Consider the following 21327-nt stretch of genomic DNA (forward strand, 5'->3'; position numbering starts at 1 on the left):
TGGCAATGTACAATATCTTCCAACCACTTTCTGATAACAATGCACATTCCCAGGGATCCCAGTGTGATTGTGGACAAGCTGAACAGATGCATTCTCCTGCCTCAAGAGTGGTCCCTCAGTCCTGTCATAGTGGCAGAGATCTTCACTCACTGGGGTCAGCCTTGCTGCGATCTATTTGCATCTCCCACCAATCATAAAAGTAGCAGCTATTTTGCCCTAGTCCCCCCTCAGGGGGAGTCCCCAAGGGATTTTCTAGTACACAATTAGCCCACGGGACTACTTTATGCCTTTCAACCTTTTCCTGTGATCCCGCAATTTCTAAAGAAAGCTCTTTGGTTGAGAAGCAAAGTAATCCTCATCACACCCTATTGGTCCCGACAAGTTTGGTTCCCTTTCCTTTGGCCTCACCTAATTCACTGTCCATGGACTCTGGATCCAACTCCAGGATTACTGTCACACCCACAAGGGTTGATCCATCCAAACCTATCGTGCCTCAAGCTGACAGCTTGGTTCCTCCACTTCCAGTAATTGCCAGGCAAAATAATCTAGCTTCCCCTGTACAAGAAAAGTCTTCTGGCTTCCCATAAACCATCTGCCAGGAAAATCTATTTTAGCAAATGGAAAAGATTCACTTTTTGGTCTCAGGAGAAGGGACTTAGACCTCTTTTTGCCTATGATTAGCTTGGTTTTGGAAAATTTATCAAATCTCAGTTCAGGAGCTGCAGCTTCCACTATTTGCATCCACTTGACAACTATCTCAAACTTTCACAATGGTTTCCAGGATTCCTATTTAATATCTCACCATCTCTGTAAGACCTTTTTGAAAGAAGTCACACATATTAGATCACTGTTCAAAGAGGCATTTGAACCTTGGAATTTGACGCTAGTCCTACAAACTTTAACTCGTCCTCCCTTTGAGCCTGCTGCCACTTGTGATATGAAGTTTTTGTCTTGGAAAACTTTATTCTTGGTAGCAATTACCTCATCCAGACAAAAGTCAGAATTACAGTCTTTGTGCGTAAAAAGCCCGTACATAGTTTTCCACAAAGAGAGAGTTTCACTTCGGACTAACCCATCCTTTTTACCCAAAGTTGTTTTGCATTTGAGTATCAATCCATTGACCTGCCAGTTTTCTTCCCAAACTTCTCTAATAAAGGAGAATATTGTTTACATTTGTTGGATGTACATAGACAATTATGTTTTTACTTGGATAGGACTAAATCAATACGAAAATCTGACCAATTATTCTTGTCCTTCTCAGGACCAAAATTGGGAAAACTTGTTACTAAAGTAACCTTAGCAAAATAGCTGAGAGACTGTATTTCCTTTGCCTACCAACAGAACCAAATCCATCTAACAACTAAAATCAAAGTGCATTCGACCAGATCAGTTGCTATGTCTGTTGCTTTTCATTCCAGAGATTCCATGGAGGACATTTGTGCAGCAGCCACATGGGCTACTCCTCATACCTTTATCACTCATTGCTCTTGGTCTCTAGGGGGAGAGCATCCTTTGGTTCAGTGGTGCTCAGGAATATCCTTCCATATGGCCTCCCAGGGAATAAAGTAGCTAGGGACTCTGTCCCATCCATCATGAATGAATGAAGATTAACAACATCAGATAAAGAAGTTATGTTCTTACCATAACGTTCCATCTGTGTTGTTGATCTTCATTCATTCATGACATCCTACCCTCCTACCCCCTCTTGGAGGTTCAGATTTGGACCTAGCATCATGATAGGGCATTTGCTCAGACAATAGCCTCTGCTTTTCTTTCTTCGGTCAAACTCAGTCTGAGGAGATGAAGAGAGGGGCACTGTGGGTAAGCTTAGCTCAAGAGTTTTTTGGCTGGCACAAACAGCCGATTCGGTTCTGAGGACGGAACCAAAACCCATCCGTCATGAATGAATGAAGATCAACAACACAGATGGAATGTTATGGTAAGAATATAACATCTTTTTTTCGTTAGATGTCAGCTAGGATGGGTACGTGCAAGTGCAGTAGGCAGATTTAATACAAGGACTTGCATATTGTGTGCCTTTTTGCTTAGGCCCAAAGCACAACTACAAAGCCTGGTTGATCTGCCAGTCATTTGTTCCAAAAAAATTTAGGTCAATGCTCCTTTGACACGTTCCTTGAAACACAGTATTTATAATGCCTGGCCCAAGCAAAGATGGCAGAATCCCCAGCATCCTATATCACTCTTCCACCAAAGAAGAAACTGGAGACTCCAGGATAATTCACAGTCTAACATTTCTGAGTCAGATGTACCCACTGCAGAACCCTCGTTACATCAGATGTCTTCTCAGTTGCCTGCTACAGAGACCTTGCTGGAGGCCGTTATGCCTCCTGAGGCCTTGCAGGTTGCAGATATCTCAGATGAACCACATCTTATCATTTTGGAGGGACCACACAGAGTCCCTCAAATTCTAGCCTGGGAAAAGGTTCCAGGTTCTCTGATTGAAGTACAACAAGGTTTTGATCCTCTGAGACCCGTTTAAATGGACATTGTGCCTAAAATGAAAAAGAAAAAAACTAGACATATGCCTTCCCTTACAGTTTCTAGGAAAAAAAAGATTGATTTCTCCCAGGGCTTATTTAAAGCTCTTGTGGCCCTAAAGTCTCCTTCTTTTGTGACCCAGCTGCCATAGTCCACACCACAAATACATACTCAAGATTCATCTTCCTTTGAGAATGAGCAAGATGCAGACTCTAATCATTCTCTGCATTATTCCTCACAAATGCATTCTCCAATACAGCTCTCTTGGGATGAAGTGGACTCCTTTTCTTCAGATTCTCTCATTGAAGTGGCTTCTTTTGGAGGCAACTATTCAGAACATAAGGAGGCTCTTTGAATGACAATCAAAGCAGATCTCTGATGTGCAAAAAACATATTGTAGCCTTCTGGAAATGGGAACACCAGCCCCTTCTCCATTCCCTCCAGTACTACAAGAATACCAGGACGCCTTTCAGTCAACAAAGATTCTGTAAGGTACCCAAAGTCCTTAAATACCTGTATAAAAATCATGTGGCTGATCCTGCTGCTGTCTCTCTTTCCTCAGATAAGCCATCCAAGTTGCTCCCCAGTACTAACACTCTCTCCACAAACAAAGATAGTAGAGCTATAGCTAGGTGGGGAAGAAGATCTGTACCTGCTCCAGCCTAGCATTCAGAGCTATTAACTGCCAGAGACAAATGACCAAATATTTTTCTCTGTACTAAAGTCTTTGCCAAAGGTTATGTCAGACCCATAGTCAGTGGATCCTAAGCAAATACAGACCTTACCATCTCAAACTGCAGAAATAGCCAGATAGAGCAACAAATGCAGTTATGATGCTGTGGATGCCACCTCCAGGGCTGCTGCCACAAGCTTAGTCATCAGACAGTATGCATGGCTGTGCAGTCAGCCCATCCCTGAGGACTTCAAATCTAAAATCCTAGATTCACCCTTAGACAAACATCTCTTGTTTGGTTCACAGGCTGTCAGTTTCTTCAAAGCCCTATAAGAGCCAGGCAAGACTGCAAATTCTGCTTTCTACAGACCCTAGATACTATAGAAACTACCAAGCCAAGTCTACTTCATTTGTTAATAGGGATGGTAGGTCCACTCACAAACAAAGAAAAACACCAAGAAAAAGATTTCCAGACAAACTATATAAGAAATCCCCTTTGGGGGGGGGGGTCTCCCTTTAAAGCAAAAACCTGTGACTACCTTCTCAACTACCCCTCCACTCTACTCAGTCCATGTACTCCTCTAGCCAGAAGACTTTCTGTCTGTCCCATTTTGGGAAGTGGTAACTATAGACAAATGGGTTATGATTACCATCAGAGAAGGCTATGACATGTCTTGGGAAAACATTCCCCTCTCTGAAGAGCCTGCCTCTTCCATCACTCAACCAGCTTCTGTTGCTTAGACATGTTATTCAGGACTTAACTAGATCAGGGCACCATAGAAAGAGTGCCAGTGTCCTTCATAGAGCAGGGATTATTTTCTGGAATCTTTCTATTACCAAGGAAGGAAGGATAATGGAGATCCATTCTAGAGCTTTCTCTTCTAAACACTTTCCTGAAAGTCGTTACTTCTAAAATACTCTGTCTTCACACTCTCTTGCCTTTCATTCTTCCCCAGACCATTCTGGTATCCCTATATTTAAGGATTCCTACCTTCACATTCCATTTCGACCCTCTTACAGGAAATACCTCAGAGTCATCTGGCTCATTGCATTTTCAGTGAACTCCTTTGCCCTTTAGTCTTTCTACAGCACCAAGAGTTTTTACAAAGTGTCAAGCTCCAGTGGTGGCTTTCTGACACAGAGAGGGAATTTAAATTTGAACTTATCTGGAGAGCCTACTGATATAAGCTGTCTCCACAGATATCCTCCTCAAACATGTTCATTATATGGTATATCTTTTGACAATCCTGAAATTTGCAATTAAATTAAAAAAAAAATCCCATCTCACACCCACTCAGGACATAATTTTAATGTGTTGCAGACTAGACACATGCAAAAGTCATCCATTTCTTTCCCAGGAAAAAGTTTTCAGTCTGACCAGCTTCTACCAAAACTTCTACTCAGTGTCACATTGCACAGCAAGGGAGATTCTCAGGGCCTTGTTTTTCATGAGAGCTATCATCCCAATGATTTCTCTGTCCAGACTACACATGAGGAAAATCAGTGGTACCTGAAATCTGTGTAGTCCCAACATTCCCACCCCCTGGATACACTGTTTCCTCTACTACCTTTCATCAAAAATGAGCTACTCTTGTGGGAGAAACAGGTCACCCTCATCCTGGGTCACAGATGCCTTGGACAAGGCATGGGGGACATGGACAGGATCTCAACATCTGCAGGGTAAATGGCTTCTCTTCTGAAGGAGCACATCAACTTGAAAGAAATAATAGCTGTTGTGCAAACACTGCAGATCTTCTGCCAGCTATGGAAACCAAGCACACTCATGGTGTACACTGACACTATAGTTATGTGGTTTTTAAGCAAACAGGGGGGCACAAGGTCTTACCCACTGTGCAGGTTTGCACAGGAGGCATGATGCCAGACAAATGAACTTGACACTGACAGACACATACATTCCTTCATAGGAGAATGTGCTGGTGGACTCCTAAAGAAGGTCCCTGAAAGACCCTCTCCCAGATACCTCCATAAACCATTAACTTAGTACAAACATGCATAACTGTGCATATTTTCAATTAATGAAGTTTATCTCTCCTAATAGGAACATTTGTGCCAAAGAGACAGCTGCTAACATAGGCCTTAATCTGAATTTGGGGTTATCCATGCTAGTACGCATGTTATTGTCTGTGCTTCTACTTATAATAATTGATGTCTGTTCTTTCTTATCTTTATTCCCCTCTTCTTAGATGTGAAAACAACTTGCATGTTTTCAGAAAACATTAACTTTTAGCTTTGAAGAAACCAGTGTTCTGGCTTTGAAGAAGAAAAAGATATCTGTTTACCTTAGTAACTTTATCACATATAAGAACAACTAAAAATACTTTATTATAAAACATACAATTTATATTGTGAAAAGTTTCATAGAAATAGTGCCACGTACAGACTTTTTCCTTATCATTTTCCTTCTTTTTTCCCCTCCCCTGAATGTCCTTCCAAATATTAATGAGATGAAGTGTGGCAAATGCTTTTCATTTCCCGACAGTCAACAAAAGTCCATTCTTCTCACTTTTTCTTATTCAGCCATATTTCACATATACTATGGATGCTTTGCAGTTTCACATTTATTCACTAATTTCTGTGTTGCTGATCTTCTTTCTGTTCATCTCCATCTTCAATCTGCAGATTCTCGTCTAGTATCAAGGTACTCTTGATTCTTCTAGTTAACTCCTGTGCTTTTCTCTGTTTGACAAGCATTTTCATCTAGATCAAGGGAAAATGTTTCACTGGCAAAGTCTTGTGCTTTATTATCGGAAGAATGAGAAGCACAGTTTCCTGATTGATGGCTCTCTTTTTGTTGGACAAACTTTTATATTTCCTCATTAACCTGTTCTGCATCAAAAAATGACTTTGATTATTCAGGAAAAATATTCTGAAGACAGCTGGATTCAGCAACTTAAATCTCACACCTGCCTTTTGACATTCCCTGATTACTGGGATAAATATGTTTCTATTCTGCTTGATATACGATGAATAATCATTTTCCGCAAATACCCTGATGTCTCCAAGTTTTAATGCTTTGCGTTTTTATCACATTTTTGTCATGATCAACTCTTTCTGCTGGTAGGTTTGCATCTTTACTAATATGTGCCTTTCTCATAGTCAGATTTGGAGCATACACATGGTGTGCCATTTCAGTTAACAGTCCCTGCTGTGGAATACTAGTCCAATTGCTCATTTGTGCCTTCATAAAATGAATACAGTCTGATCCTTCTAGTTTCTGTGGTAGAGCAGAAAATCTCAGATTTCCCTACATGCACTGTCCTCTAATTCTACTGATTTTTGAAACATCTCTTCTTGAGCAGTCTTGTTCTCAGTCTTTTCTTCATTTCATCCTCTGATTTTTGTAGTTTTATCAGCTCATCTGAATATCTGTTTAAAGCTTCTTGCATTTTCCACCTTTTTTGGTATTTGAGATGATATTCATAGTTTATTACTTCATTTATTTTAATCAGCTCCGACCACATTTGACTTATCTTTTCCTCAATATTACTGGAAGCCATGTCTTACACCAAAGCTGAGCAGGAACTGCTTTTTTGCTGAACAACTGTAGGATTCTTCCCAGTTGGTGCTTTCTCTTAACCTTTTCTAGTTGATTTTCTGTCAGGCTCTTTTAGTTTCTTCTTTGCTGGCATTCAGGCATCATACTTACTAATCAGTAGCTGAATTTACTAAAAGTGACAGAGTTCCTAACCCTTGTGTTTCAGTTTCTTTTTTCATACTGGGAGAGCTGAAGTTAAGCTGTTGATCAGTGTGCAGCCATCTTGGAAAGTCATCCTCTGTCCTTTCTTGTTCCTCTAACAAGATTTATTTCTTGACCATTTCAGCATTTCTGCCCATGAATCCCTCTGTTGCAAAGCATTCGTATGTCAAAATCTTTAAAAGGGGTTATGCGTACCCATCCACCTAGAAAACGGGATCTTAATTTTATTTTGGAAAAATTAACTCTTTCTTTATTTGAACCACCTTATCAGACTGATTTGAGGTTCTTAACATGGAAGACAGTTTTGCTGATTGCTCTCACTTCTGTAAGAAGAGTGTTTGAGTTGCAAGCTCTCATGGTGAGTCAGCTTTATGCCATTTTCCACAAAGATAGGATTTCTTTGAGAATGACTCCTTTTGTGCTTACAGTGTTATCTGGGTTTTCTTTGAGTCAGGCTACCCATTTCTTTGTCTTCTTTCCAAAATGTAAAAATAAAGGCAAAATTATTCATTATTCTTTGGATATCCACAGACAACTATATCTACTTTAACAGAACTCAATTTTTCAAAAATTCTGATTAATTATTAATTTCTCATGAAAGTAAGAAAAATAGACAACTTGTATCAAAATAGACTATTTCTAAATGGTTGTTCCATGCTATTTCCTGTTGTTATTTCCACCATAACAAGTGAATTCTAGACATAGTCAAAGCACATACTGCTTAGACCTCAGCTTCTTCAGTGACCTTTTAGGAAGGGGCAATCTCTAGAAGTATTCTAGAGGCATCAGCTTGGTCCTGTATATGTAGTTGTACAAAACACTGCAGACTAGACATCTTTTATAGGTCTAGAACAGGCTTTGCTAGGAACATTCTCCAGGGGTTCTTGGACCCTCATCCTTCCTGGGTGAGGACATCAATTTCGATTTATCTATCATTGACCTTTTTCAGGACTCTAGCCTCCCTCTATCACTTTGCTTCAAAGCTCTGAAGGACTTGGCATCCAGACCTTTGATATTTTTCCAGCCCTGTTTGAACTGTCAACAGTGTGGGTACATTGAAGGTGCCCTGTGCCCTTAAACTTTGGAAGCTTGCTTCTAGTTATATCCTAGACAAGATATAACCCATATAGCTAAGAGTACTGCAACAGTGATATATTCAAACACCTAATGTTATTTTAAATTTCCTTAAACAACTGTACTTTACACTGTACGAATTATAGCCCAGTCAGATGTTATATGGAGATAACTGCATGATTTAGGAAAAATCCCAAGTTATCCACTTACTTCAAGCTGTCTCTTACTGCACTATATATTTGATTTTAAAATGTCTAGTGTCCATAGCTAAGCAGTTGACTGAGTGCATAAAATATTATTATGAAAAGTATATTATGCTCTTGCCCTTCCAACCTAAGGCTCACTCATCTAGGATAATGGCTACCTCTCATGCCTCCTTTTGTAATGCAGACTTTGAAGACATTTGTGTAGCAGCTATTAGATCTTCACTGAATAATTTTAGTAAGATACTATAAGCTGCATGTGAGCTCTAGTTCTAGGTCGTCGTTTGTGGCCACAGTGCTCAGAAGTATGTTTTCATGAAAGAGGTCATCATGGAAGATGAGATTTAGGACTCTGTCATGTTGTTGGTGAGGACAAGCCTTCTAATGCTAGATATAAAAATTGTGCATTTGCCATACCAATAGATCTGGGTGAATAAGTCCATCTTTATCAACATACCTGCCCAACTTCTCTCATCATCTTTGCTGACTTGGTTGAGATGTCATATGTTTTGTTCTGTCCTCTGTTTTGGGTGGCATATCTCAGATATGGAGAGAAAGGACTTTACATAGAGCATTAGGGGTAAAAGGTGAGTGGCTAATAGCTAGGGAAACTTTCAGATATGGAGCTGTCTAATGGCTAAAGACTTTAGTTCTGTTGTTGATTATAATGTACCTGGTCACCCAGATCGTTATTTCTTAAGCATGTACCTTTCATTTCTGCACAAATATGTGCTCCAGAAACACTGTTTTGTTTGAATAATGTATTTTAATTATGCATAGCAAATTCTGCTTACGTGCTGACCTTGCCATATAAACATTTTCTCTTTATGTCATTAGACTCTTAGGGTCATCGTGCAGTATTTGCAGAGCCTCGCAGAACTTGCAGGGAAGGAAAAGGGTGTTGCTGAACGGTATGTTCATGTAGTCTTTGCATATGCCTCTATAATTGAGAGGCTAGCAACATCACGGCAAATACGAATTGAAGAAAAGATGCTTTTCCAGATGAAAACTATTCAGGATCTTCAGGTATAATAAATATATTATCACATTATCTTTGTATATGTAACATACATATCGATTTATGTCAGTACACATCTTAGTTTGACCAATAGGCCAGATTCCAAAAGAGTTGCTCTCAGTGTAAGTCTGCCATGAATCCAAAAGACTTGCTGTCAATGTAAGTGACTTACTTTAGTGCAAGGTCTAGCTATAAACAGGCTTTCACAGGAGGCCAGATTCCAAAAGACCTGCTGTTAGCCTTCTAGCAGAGTAAATGATAACTTACACTGAGAGCAAGTCTTTTGGAATCTGGTCCTGTAATCGTGCTGCTTTTTATTTTTTTTTTAATCTTCATTTTTCATATTGTGTTCATAGATAAATTTGCTTAAAATGCTCAATTTGATCTATAAACAAAAATGTCATTGCATGTGTTTCTCAAACAGTGTTGTTCTTACTCATTGACTGGGTCTATTTATTTTCATTTTAATGTTTATTTTTGAGATTCAGCAGTCAGATACACATAATAAAACAATAAAACTCTTATCCTGATGTGACTAGCACAACCGGAATGTACAAAACACATTAATTACAATATATGGGCAATATTTTTAAAATGTACTGAAGTAAATAGCAGAAGTAGTAGATAGCAGTAATAGAAGCAGAAATGAGGCATATGGTGAAGAGAGAGGTGGTAAAGGCTAAAGAGAAGGCATATGATGAGTTGTATGAAAGGGTGCTTATTTCTGAGTTATTTATAGCACTTTTGTTGTCTGCATATACTTTGCTAGCTAGTTTCACTGTGTGTGAGGTATTAACTAGAAATTCTCTACAATTGTTAAGCATCTGGTTGGGTTTGCTTGTTCTGATTTCCTGCTAAGGAGTGTATGATATAACTTGTTTGCAGTTAAAAGCATTCTCTAGATTCTCCTTGATTCTTTATCTGTTTAAACATTTCTGCAGTTTTTTTCTACCTTAGTAGTGTTGGTAGTGTAGCATTGTCCATATTCAGGCTTGTGTTTTGGGCCTAGCTTTTTGTTAGTAGAGGCTGTATGTCTGAGCACATGTTCCAATCATAGCTTAGCCAAAGCCAGTATAGCATTTCAGTGAGACTGAATTGTTTGTGGTCATTGGCTGACTGGGGTTGCCTGGACTACGGCTTGGAGTAAGCACTTTATTGGTTCTTTCAAGCTTTTTTTTTTAAGTTGCTTCAGGTTTCAATTTTGTTACTTAAGAAGTTAACTTGTGCGTGTTTCTGCCATTTCACACTGAGCAAGAGTTAACTTGTGCGTGTTTCTGCCATTTCACACTGAGCTAATCAGAGGAAGTCAGAGGAAGGGCTCTGAGCCAACTAATCTGTGATATATAACATTAAGTATCCTGTTTTTTGCTTATTTCTGAGTTATTTATAGCATTTTTATTGTCTGCATATATTTGCTGGCTAGTTTCACTGTCTGTGTGAGGTATTAACTAGAAATTTTCTACAATGGTTAAGCATCTGGTTGGGTTTGTTTGTTCTGATTTTTGTTTCCCACCTTCACTCCCTGTTGGTTTCCTTTTTTTATACTTGCTGGCTTTGCAGTTGCCCGCCCCTACCATAAATTTGATCTGGGACACTTCTCCCAGTCTAGTGCCATTACCTCATTCTACCTAATCCAGGGAGAACATTTGAGAAGGCCAACCCAGTTAGTCTCTGCTCCTCCTTTCCCCTTTACACTTTACAAAAAAAAATTCTAAGCTTGTTTCCTGCCTTTCCTGTAAGTCGTCTAGTCCAGATACAGATTTGCTGTATCCAGAACTGTTTGTAATCTTCTGAGCCCCCAAGCTTTTTTGTGTTGGAGGGAAGCCTTCTAGCATAATTTTGTTTCTTAGAACTAGCCAGTTTTCTAGTTTCAGCACTCAAATCTGTTTCTTTGAGCTCAGCACTTGTTTCTTTGAGCTCAGCGTTTGTTCAGAACTCATTGTAAGCACTAAATAAGCTACAAATTACTACAGCACTCAACTTTCCTCACTTATCTAGAGGAAAACAGTTTTTAGTACTTAATAAATAAGCACCTATCCAGGCATGTCTAAGGGTCAGCTCCCAGTGTTTTCTCTTGTCTACCTTATGAATCTGGGCATCATGGGGCAATGCAGCAATTGCCTCATGTACACAGACAACCCTCTCCTCCTACCACCCAACACTAAAACCTGTGAGAGATGCACTTATATAGCTAAACTGGAAGCAAAGCTCTCTTCACCCAAGATTGGACTAGACAGTCAAGAGGAGAAGATAAACACTTGCACCACACCACACTCATGACATAGTTCCTCAAAACCTACACCACAAAAACACACACATAGAAACACAAAACACACACCTACATTCATGGAGGCTCTCAAAATCTACCCAAGCAACAGGGACCTCCAAAGCAGAAACGCAAGCAACCTCCACCTCCCCAACCCAACCCAAATGACACATAGCCCACCAACTACTCAACCACAGCCCATAAGGCATAACAACGTACCCAACACTCTAGTCATAGGTGACTATAGTCAGGCACAGTGCTGTTCCACTCAACAGGCTAAACAAGGAGAAAGTTACTGTCAGCTGCCTGTCAGGTGCCAGGATCCGCCACATAACACATGCACTCAGGATACTCCACAACAAGTACAAATATGACTCTGTCATTGTCCATGTTGGTCTGAATGACCTGAGACGTACCTCCCTGGACTATATGAAAAGAGACATGGAGGAGCTGTCCGATCTTTTAGCCCAGGCAGGTATGACCCTAGCCCTGAGTAGCATCCTGCCATCACCCAGAATGATACCACAGTACAAGAACAAAATGATTGATTTCAACAATTGGCTAAGCTTTTGGTGTTATTCTAAGGGGATCCAGTATCTGTCTTCCTGGGATGACATGATCGACAAACCACGATGCTCTGCCAAAGATGGCCTGCACCTGTCGCCCTTGGGATTCTGGATACTGGCTAAGGCTCTTGCCACCCCTATAGTGCCTGTTTTAGGCAATATTCAAATGACAAATTCACCACCATAACAGGTACAAGCAAGCAAAATCTGAGGGTAATGCTACTTAATGGTAGAAGTCTAAACCTCAAAATGCACTCACTCGAGGCACTCCTTAAAATGGAGAACATCAACATCTGTGCAGTGAAAGAGACCTGGTTCAAGGCTCTAGAAAGTACCCCTGTATTACCAGGCTATAATTCATACCACACGTTTCGGCCACCTAACTTTGACCGAAGCACTAAAGGCAGAGGCGTGTCCATATTCATTAAGGATATCCACAACTCCAGGCTAGTTGCTCAGCATAATGCATCCAAGATTATCCAAGTGCAACTAACTGTGGGCAAGACTGCAATCCAAATTGTAGCTTGCTACAGATCCCCTACCATGCCCCAGGATTCCCACTCCTCATTTCTTGATACACTGGAAAATATTAGGGTACAACCTAACACCCTAATAATGGGCGACTTCAACTACCCCACCATTAACTGGGAAAATTACTCATGTACCAACTATTATGCTCAAAATTTTCTGGAATTCATAAATTCCAACACCTTGGATCAACTTATCCACACCCCCACCAGGGGCAGTAATGTTCTAGACCTGGTCATTGCCAACATGGGCAACCGATGTTCCACACCAGAGGTCACTTCCTCGTTGGTCAGATCCGGCCACAAGCAAATCACCCTAGACATCCACATCCCACCTCCCATTAGGGAAACCACTGTAAAAAATTTCTCCAAAGCCAACTTCACACTTCTTAAGACAGAAGTGGCAAACTTCACAACACCAATGCTGACGGACAATAGAGGTACGACTGCTGAATCCTATACAATTGCACTTTATAAGCACTTACACGAGTGCATGGATCGTGCTATCCCTAACAAAACCAAGATGCTATCCTCCAAAAAACAGAAGCCAATCTGGTGGTCCCCTGCCATAAACAAACTCTACAACAGAAGAAAAAAACTGTTGCAAAAAAGAGTAAAATCCCATGATTGGAGGAACTCCGTGGTCAGCCTAAGTAAGAAGCTGAGATCCCTCATAAAATTCTCCAAAGCTAGTTACGAAAGCAAAATCACCACTGATTTTAAAGACAAGCACAAAGCATTTTATAGCTATGTATAGAATCTCAATAGCAACATTCAGATCTGCTCTGAGTTACAGCACAATGGCACTAAATATACAGAACCAACTGATATTGCCAACATCCTGGCAGATAGGTTCAGTTCTAACTTTACCCCTCTCTTATCCCCTAAAGGGCCCGTCTCTATACCAGAAGAATGCAAAGTTCCTATAATCACAGTTGCACAGGTAAAAAACACACTCTCCAAAGCCAAGAACACAGCATCCATTGGACCTGACAACATCCCAGACTGCGCTTTACATGAACTACAGAACGAACTGGCACCCCACCTAAGTACCATGTTCAATCATAGCCTTACCTCAGGCTTTGTGCCCACTGAATGGCACACAGCAATGGTTATCCCACTCCACAAAGGGGGAGCCACCACAGACCCCGGGAACTACCGCCCCATTAGCCTGACGAGCCTGGCCTGCAAGGCTATGGAATGTATCCTCATGGAACTTATAAATAATGACATTGGTAATCTCCAAACTCTGGACCCTACCCAGTTCAGGTTTGTAAAGGGCAGATCATGTCTTCTACACCTGATAGACTTATTTGAAGCAGTCACCAAAGCCGTAGATGAGCGTAAGGTGGTTCACACAGCCTATCTATATCTCCCCAAGGCTTTCGACACCATCCCCCACTCTGGAATTACAGATAAACTCACTAAACTAGGTATAAATCCCTGTGTCACAAGATGGGTTGCCAACTGTCTGACTCACAGAACCCACACTGTGAAAGTAGCAGACTCTAAATCCAACTTCAGACCAGTGACAAGTGGAGACCACAGGGTTCGGTCCTATGTCCTCTCCTGTTTGGTATTTACTTCTCTGAAGTACAGGCTAACATAGAAGGTCTTTGGCTAACAAAGTTTGCAGATGACTGCAAACTAGGAGCCATAATCAAAACTCCTAACGATGGGGACATCCTACAAAAGGGCATCACTGAGACAGATGCCTGGTGTCAAAGCCATGGCCTCAAGCAAAATGCCAAAAAATGCGTTGTCTTCCCTTTTGGTAAAAACTCTGTACCCATGAACTACCGCATAGGCGGTAGTCTACTTAACACCGAATGTGTGATAAGAGACCTTGGGACACAGGTGGACAGTAGTCTCTCCTTTGAAAATCACATTGCCGCAGTAGTCAGGAAATCCTTCTACATGGCACACCTCATCACAAAAGATTTTTCATCCAGGAAAAAAGAGATCATTGTTCCCCTTTACTCATCACTCATTAGACCCATTATAGAGTACAATGCCCCTTTTGGCATGTAACTCACAAGACATCTACAACAACTAGAAAGGCCACAGAAATACCTCACAAAGAGGATTACTGGCCTCAAACAGATGCCCTATGCAGACCGTCTCAAAAAATTCCAGCTTAACTCTGTCGCATATCGCCTACTCAGAGGCAATCTCTGCCTAACATGCAAAGCTATGTCAAACCAAGAGCTATTGGACATCATCATCTTCTTTCGGCTGTTCCCGTTAGGGGTCGCCACAGCAGATCTTCTGTTTCCATTTCTTCCTGTCCCCTGCATCATGCTCTTTCACACCAACTGCCTGCATGTCCTCTCTCACCACATCCATAAACCTTATCTTAGGTCTTCCTCTTTTCCTCTTACCTGGCAGCTCCATCCTTAGCATCCTTTTTCCACTATACCCAGCATTCCTCCTCAGCACATGTCCAAACCAATGCAATCTCGCCTCTCTTGCTTTGTCTCCAAACTGTCCAACCTGAGCTAACCCTCTAATATACTGATTCCTAATCTGTCCATCCTAGTCACACCCAGTGCAAATATTAACATCTTTAACTCTGCCACATCCAGCTCTGACTCCTGCCTTTTCGTCAATGCCACTGTCTCCAACCCATATAACATAGCTGGTCTCACTACCCTCTTGTAGACCTTCCCTTTCACTCTTACTGGTACCCGTCTGTCACAAATCACTCCTGACACTCTTCTCCACCCATTCCACTCTGCCTGTACTCTCTTCTTCACCTCTCTTCCACACTCACCATTACTCTGAACTGTTGATCCCAAATACTTAAACTCATCCACCTTTACCAACTCTACTCCCTGCATCCTCACCATTCCTCTACCCTCCCTCACATTTACACACATATATTCTGTTTTAGCCCTGCTGACCTTCATTCCTCTTCTCTCTAAAACATATCTCCACCTCTCCAGGGTCTCCTCAACCTGGTCCCTACTCTCACTACATATCACAATGCCATCTGCAAACATCATAGTCCACGGGGCCTCCTGTCTGATCTCATCTGTCAACCTGTCCATCACTACAACTATTGGACATGCTCCACTTAAAGAAATCACAATCCCTCCGAGCTACATGCTCTAGGGACCTAAACCTTGTCACCACAATAATGAGAACATGCTGAAGCAATAGATTCCTGTCCCAGATACTTCCCATACTCTGGAACAAACTACCTATCTATATCAAACAAAGCTCCTCATTACACTCTTCAAAAAAAATTTTATGATTGGATGGGAGATAGGAAATTCACCCCGGGGATCACTTCTGTGGCTCTGCTTGACAGGGGCACAGGAAAATAATTTTCTTGGGTGGCAAAAGCCAGGGTACCGTTTGGCTAGGCCTATATAGGCCCTATGGCCAATAGCCAAGTACCTACCTATGAACCTATGAAAAGGACTTGTACCAACTGGCTAAATAGAGGGACTGAGTTGGAAAAGATGTGCAGCAGGTAAGGGTAATAAAGAGTAATGAGGTAAATGTACTCACAAGTGAGGAAAGTGTGTTGAGCAGATGGAAAGAGTACTTTGAGGGGTTGATGAATGAAGAGAATGAGAGAGAAGGTTGAATGATGTGAGGATAGGGAATCAGGAAGTGCAGTGGATTAGCAAGGAGGAAGTAAGGACAGCTATGAAGAGGATGAAGAATGGAAAGGCTGTTGGTCCAGATGACATACCTGTGGAAACGTGGAGGTGTTTAGGAGAGATGGCAGTGGAGATTTTAACCAGATTGTTTAACGAAATCTTAGAAAGTGAGAGAGTGCCTGTGGAGTGGAGAAGAGTTGTTTTGGTACCATTTTTTAAGACTAAGGGTGATGTGCAGAGCTGTAGTAATTAAAGAGGGATAAAACTGATCAGTCCCAGCATAAAGTTAAGAGTAGTGGAAGCTATGTTAAGAAGGCAGGTAATGATTAGTGAGCAGCAGTATGGTTTCATGCTGGGAAAGAGCACTACAGATGCGATATTTGCGCTGATATTGACGGAGAAGTATAGAGAAGGTCAGAAGGAGTTGCATTGTGTCTTTGTGGACTTAGAGAAAGCATATGACAGGGTGCCTAGAGAGGAGTTGTGATATTGTATGAGGAAGTCAGGAGTGGTAGAAAAGTATGTAAGAGTGGTACAGGATATGTACAAGAGTAGTGTGACAGTGGTGAGATCTGCGGTAGGAGTGAAGGATGCATTCAAGGTGGAGGTGGGATTACATAAAGGATCAGCTCTGAGCACTTTCTTATTTGCAATGATGAGGTTGACAGACGAGATCAGACATGAGTCCCCATAGACTATGATGTTTGCGGATGACATTGTGAGCTGTAGTGAGAGTAGGTAACAGGTTGAGGAGACCCTGGAGAGGTGGAGATAATGCTGTAGAGAGGAGAAGAATGTAGGTCAGCACAACTAAGACAGAATATATGTGTGTGAATGAGAGGGAAGATAGAGGGATGGTGAGGATGTAGGGAGTAGATTTGCAGAAGGTGGATGAATTTAAATACTTGGGAGCAAATGTTCAGAGTAATGGTGAGTGTGGAAGAGAGGTGAAGAAGAGAGGGCAGGCAGGGTTGGGTGGGTGTAGAAGAGTGTCGGGAATGATTTGTGACAGACGGTTACCAGTAAAAGTGAAAGGGAAGGTCTTCAAGAGTGTAGTGAGACCAGCTGTGGTATATGGGTTGGAGACAGTGGCATTGACGAAATGACAGGAGTCAGAGCTGGAGGTGGCAGAGTTAAAGATGTTAAGACTTACATTGGGTGTGCCATAATGGACAGGATTTGGAATCAGTATATTAGAGGGTCAGCTCAGGTTGGACAATTTGGAGACAAAGCCAGAGAGGCGAGATTGCATTGGTTTGGACATGTACTGAGGAGGGATGCTGGGTATAAGTATGGAGCTGCCAGGTAAGAGGATAAGAGGAAGGCCTAAGATAAGGTTTATAGATGTGGTGAGAGAGGACATGCAGGTGGTTGGTGAGAATGAGTAAGAGCAAGATGCAGAGGACAGGAAGAAATGGAGACAGATGATACTCTGTGGCGACCCTTAATGGGAACAGCCGAAAGAAGAAGAAGAAGACTGAAATAAGTAGCGGAAAGAAAAAAACGACAGTAAATTTATGGAACTGATAAGAAAAAGCAAGCAGATTTTTTAGACCTAGAACCGTTTCCTCTGTTACACTGATCAGATTCGATAGTTCAGAGGAATCAGACAAGTATTTCTCAAGATGCAGGTAGGCCTGTCAGTCCTTACACTTCCAATGGACATAACAGGGAAATAGAACAAGAAAGGGAGGATGGCACCATTATTAGATGATTTTTTAGGTGACGTATTAGATTCTACACCTGGTGATACATCCTGCTTAGTTAATGTAAGTTCTAATTCTAATTTTCCTTAGATACGAATTGTTGAAACTTTTTATTCCTCAACATCAGTTGTAAATGAGTATAAAGGCTTTAAATATATAATTACAGTGACCTAGATGTTGATAAGAGACATTTGAGCTTTTTAGTGAAGGCTTTACTTTTGTTGATAATGTTATTTTACAGTTGTTTGAGACGTTTTATGAGAGAGAGAGAGAGATGTGAGTAAGTTTTATCAACAACATTATTATGAGAGAGAGAGATGTAAGTTTTATCAACAACATTATTATAAGAACCATAATTTGTCTAAGAGAAATATTGTCTTATGAATGATTTAACCAGGAATAGAGAAATTAGAATTATGAAACATGAAAAAAGGGGAGGGATAGTTCTTATGAATGTGATAGACTATTTGACAAGGATGTACAACATACAACATAACAATGAATTTCAATATGTTAGGGTTTCAGGAAATGAAGTAAAATTTGTGTTTTCAAAACTGATGTATTGTTACAAGATTTTTTTGACTAGGGTGTCATTTACTAAAAGCTATACAAGTTCTTAAAGGTATTCAAAAATACTTAAGAATGTGGAAGATTCCCCCCTATGTCCTGTCGTAACTGCCACAGGTTTTAAGACCCATCCCCCTGTCATTGTTGATGGAAAACTAAAGCAGTTTCTTAGTAGATATCCATATATTTTAAAAGATTCATGGGAATTTTGAGCACCATCGAGCATGAATACTTTCATAAAAGTTGTTTTTTTGGTCACAGTACGTGTAATTGACTTGTTTTCCTGTATTCCACATCAGACAGGAATTAATTGGTTTAGAGAGGCACCATGTTATGGGAGCGATTTTCTGTCTAACAAAGAGACACTTACTCTGGGGGATTAAATGGATATTATTCTTAACAACAATTTTATTTATTTTTGAAGGGGAGTATTTTAAGCAGGCATTGGTTGTGGCAATGAGTGCTGCCTGTGCCCCCTTACGCACTAATATTATATTGTCACACTGGGAACAGAACTTTATAATTAAATCTAAATGCATGCAACATATAAGCTACCTTTTTTGTGTTTTTTGGATGACATCTTTATTATTTGGAAAGGTAGCTTAATACAACTAAATGATTTTATGTGTTACTTAAATTCTACTACTGATTTTTTGAGGTTTACTTTTACCCACTCTGTTGATGTAAATTATTTGGATGTCTTGGTTGTGAAAGACTATGCTTGCTGGATGTTTCATTCTAGATTATACAGAAAATCTACTTCTTCAAATAATTTTTTGCATTTTTCCAACAGTCATCCACTGTCTCAGAAAAGGAGATTGGTCAAAGGGCAGCTGGTACACATATCAAGACTAGTATCAGAGGATGATCAATTTGACTTAGTGATAATTTGGTAATAGACAGTGACTATCCATTTGTGATGTTACAAGAGAATAAAGCAGAAGTTTCTCACAAAAGAAAAGCAAATATTTTTATGTGAAGTTGTCTTATCTCACCTTCATTCTGTATTTGTGGGTTCGGAACTGGTCCTCGGTTCCAACTCGGCCGTTTACAAAAGCTCAAGGTCTCCAACTAGCTTGTGGCTTAATCCTATCCCATGATGCTGTAGGGCATTCCCCAGATCTTGTTTGCCACTGAAATAGATTGGTTGCTTCATCTAGCTCTGGCTAAGTGATTTTTGCTTATTTTATGCAGTTCTTTAACTATATACATATTTCCCTCCCTTTCTAATTAGATTGTTAGTTCTTTAGCTTATGCTTATTTAGAAAGCATTTCTTTTCTATCTTCACGAGTGTGTTGTTAATATTCTGGCCATCGTTATATTTAGGCCTAAATAGTTTACCTTATCCCGACTTCTTCATTAAGATTTTGTCTTATTAGGCTCGTTCGTTGAGCAGTTAGTGTTTTTTGATCGCTGTGTGTAGTTAGTTTACAGGGTAGTTTTTTTCTAACCCTATATTATTGTAGAGTGTTACTAGTTTTGAATAATTTTTTTTTCCTGTCAAGTTGACTTTTTCAGTTTTGGAGTTAAAGTTTGAATAGTGTGTGTATGTCTGCATAGCTTGTCATATATCTGTATTCAAATTGAGAAGTGTGTTTTTTCTTACTATCTAAACCTTTTTTTGAGCTAGTTTGTTTCAGTTAGAGAGCTGCTGAGCACATTTTAGTTAGAGAGCCTTTTCTTTCATCTTCCTAGTTACTGTAGTTGTGCTGTTGGTTTTTTGTATCGTGTTAGTACCGTGTCTATGCAAACAAAAGATGCAAAACCCCCAGGGTTCAAAAAGTACCCTAAGTGCATTAAAAAAATGTCAATTACAGATAGCCATACTGAGTGTGCATAATGCTTGGGGGCAGTACACTTGCAGGAATCATGTTCAGTTTGCCACTCCTTTAGCTCAAGGTTTCTTCATGAGAGAAGGAACAAGTTGATTTTAAAGGGATTACTAAAATCTTCTTTTTCAGTGGCTTTAGAAGAGGGTCAAAGTCCTTCAAAAAGTCTTCTTTTCCCTCTCAAAAATCTGACAAAACTTCAAAAAGATAATCTTCTACATCTTCGGAGCAATTGGAGCCATCAAGAAAGTTGCCGAAGATATCTTCAATCAAAATCTGTTGGGTCCGAAAGACCTTCCACCTCGGCTCCTTTTACATCGGAGCTGTTGGTGTTCCAAGCTCGGAGCTGGTCCCCGGACCTGGAGCTGGTTTCTCCAACACTAAGGTCACCTATTTTGCAGACTGTAAGATCTCCAGCCACCTCTTCTCGACCCTCCAGAAGCCATTCTTACTATGATGTGGATCGTGTGGTGAGGAGACTATTGAGGACACAGGTGCTAGCCAAACTTTTGTCGGAACTGACCCAGAGGGCTTCGGAACTGACCAGACCTGCCCTTTCACCATCAATTCCTCCTCCGACCAACTCTGGGTGGTTTTGAAGCCGGAATGCATGGAGCTGATAGTAGTGGAACCATCGGAGCCAAGACCTGCTCCGGGATCTTCTGCTCTGACTGATCCGACTTCCTTAGTGTCATCTGAAGAGTCTAGGAGCTGACATTCTCTGGTCGGGTCCAGGGAGTTAAGTCAAATTGAATATTTTTCTGATCCAAACCTGCCTCTCGGGGCCTCTGCGCGTGTGAGTTCAGCTCCTACATCGGCCTTGGAGCCAATCTCCTTGGTGCCGGGGATAACTTCTGGTTCTTCAGAGCCAGAAGCCTCCTCGGAACATGGTCGGGGGGCCTTTGAGGCAATGAGGAGAGCACTGTGCCCATGGGTAGCCTCACTCTCAGGTTCAGCCATTCCCCCCCAAAGGCACTGGTGTCTGTCTCAGCACAACTGATTTACACAAACATGGAGACCCAAGGCCTCAGGGTGCTCCAGTGGGTGAAACCCTCTCTTCCGAAACCTC

The 21327-nt window shown here is 40.9% G+C and overlaps 1 protein-coding gene across 1 annotated transcript in view; it reads left to right on the forward strand.

Annotated features, from left to right (window-relative positions):
• The window catches only part of LOC122808193 (endothelin-converting enzyme 1-like), a 1395094-nt gene that overhangs the window by 959084 nt on the left and 414683 nt on the right, over positions 1 to 21327 (forward strand). Inside the window, exon 7 of the mRNA XM_044079161.1 lies at positions 9005 to 9193. Coding sequence (XP_043935096.1) covers positions 9005 to 9193 — 189 coding nt within the window. The remainder of the gene's footprint in view (positions 1 to 9004; positions 9194 to 21327) is intronic.

This window comes from Protopterus annectens, chromosome 8.part0, assembly GCF_019279795.1.
Source record: "Protopterus annectens isolate FY-2018-M chromosome 8.part0, PAN1.0, whole genome shotgun sequence".
Taxonomy (NCBI): domain Eukaryota; kingdom Metazoa; phylum Chordata; order Ceratodontiformes; family Protopteridae; genus Protopterus; species Protopterus annectens.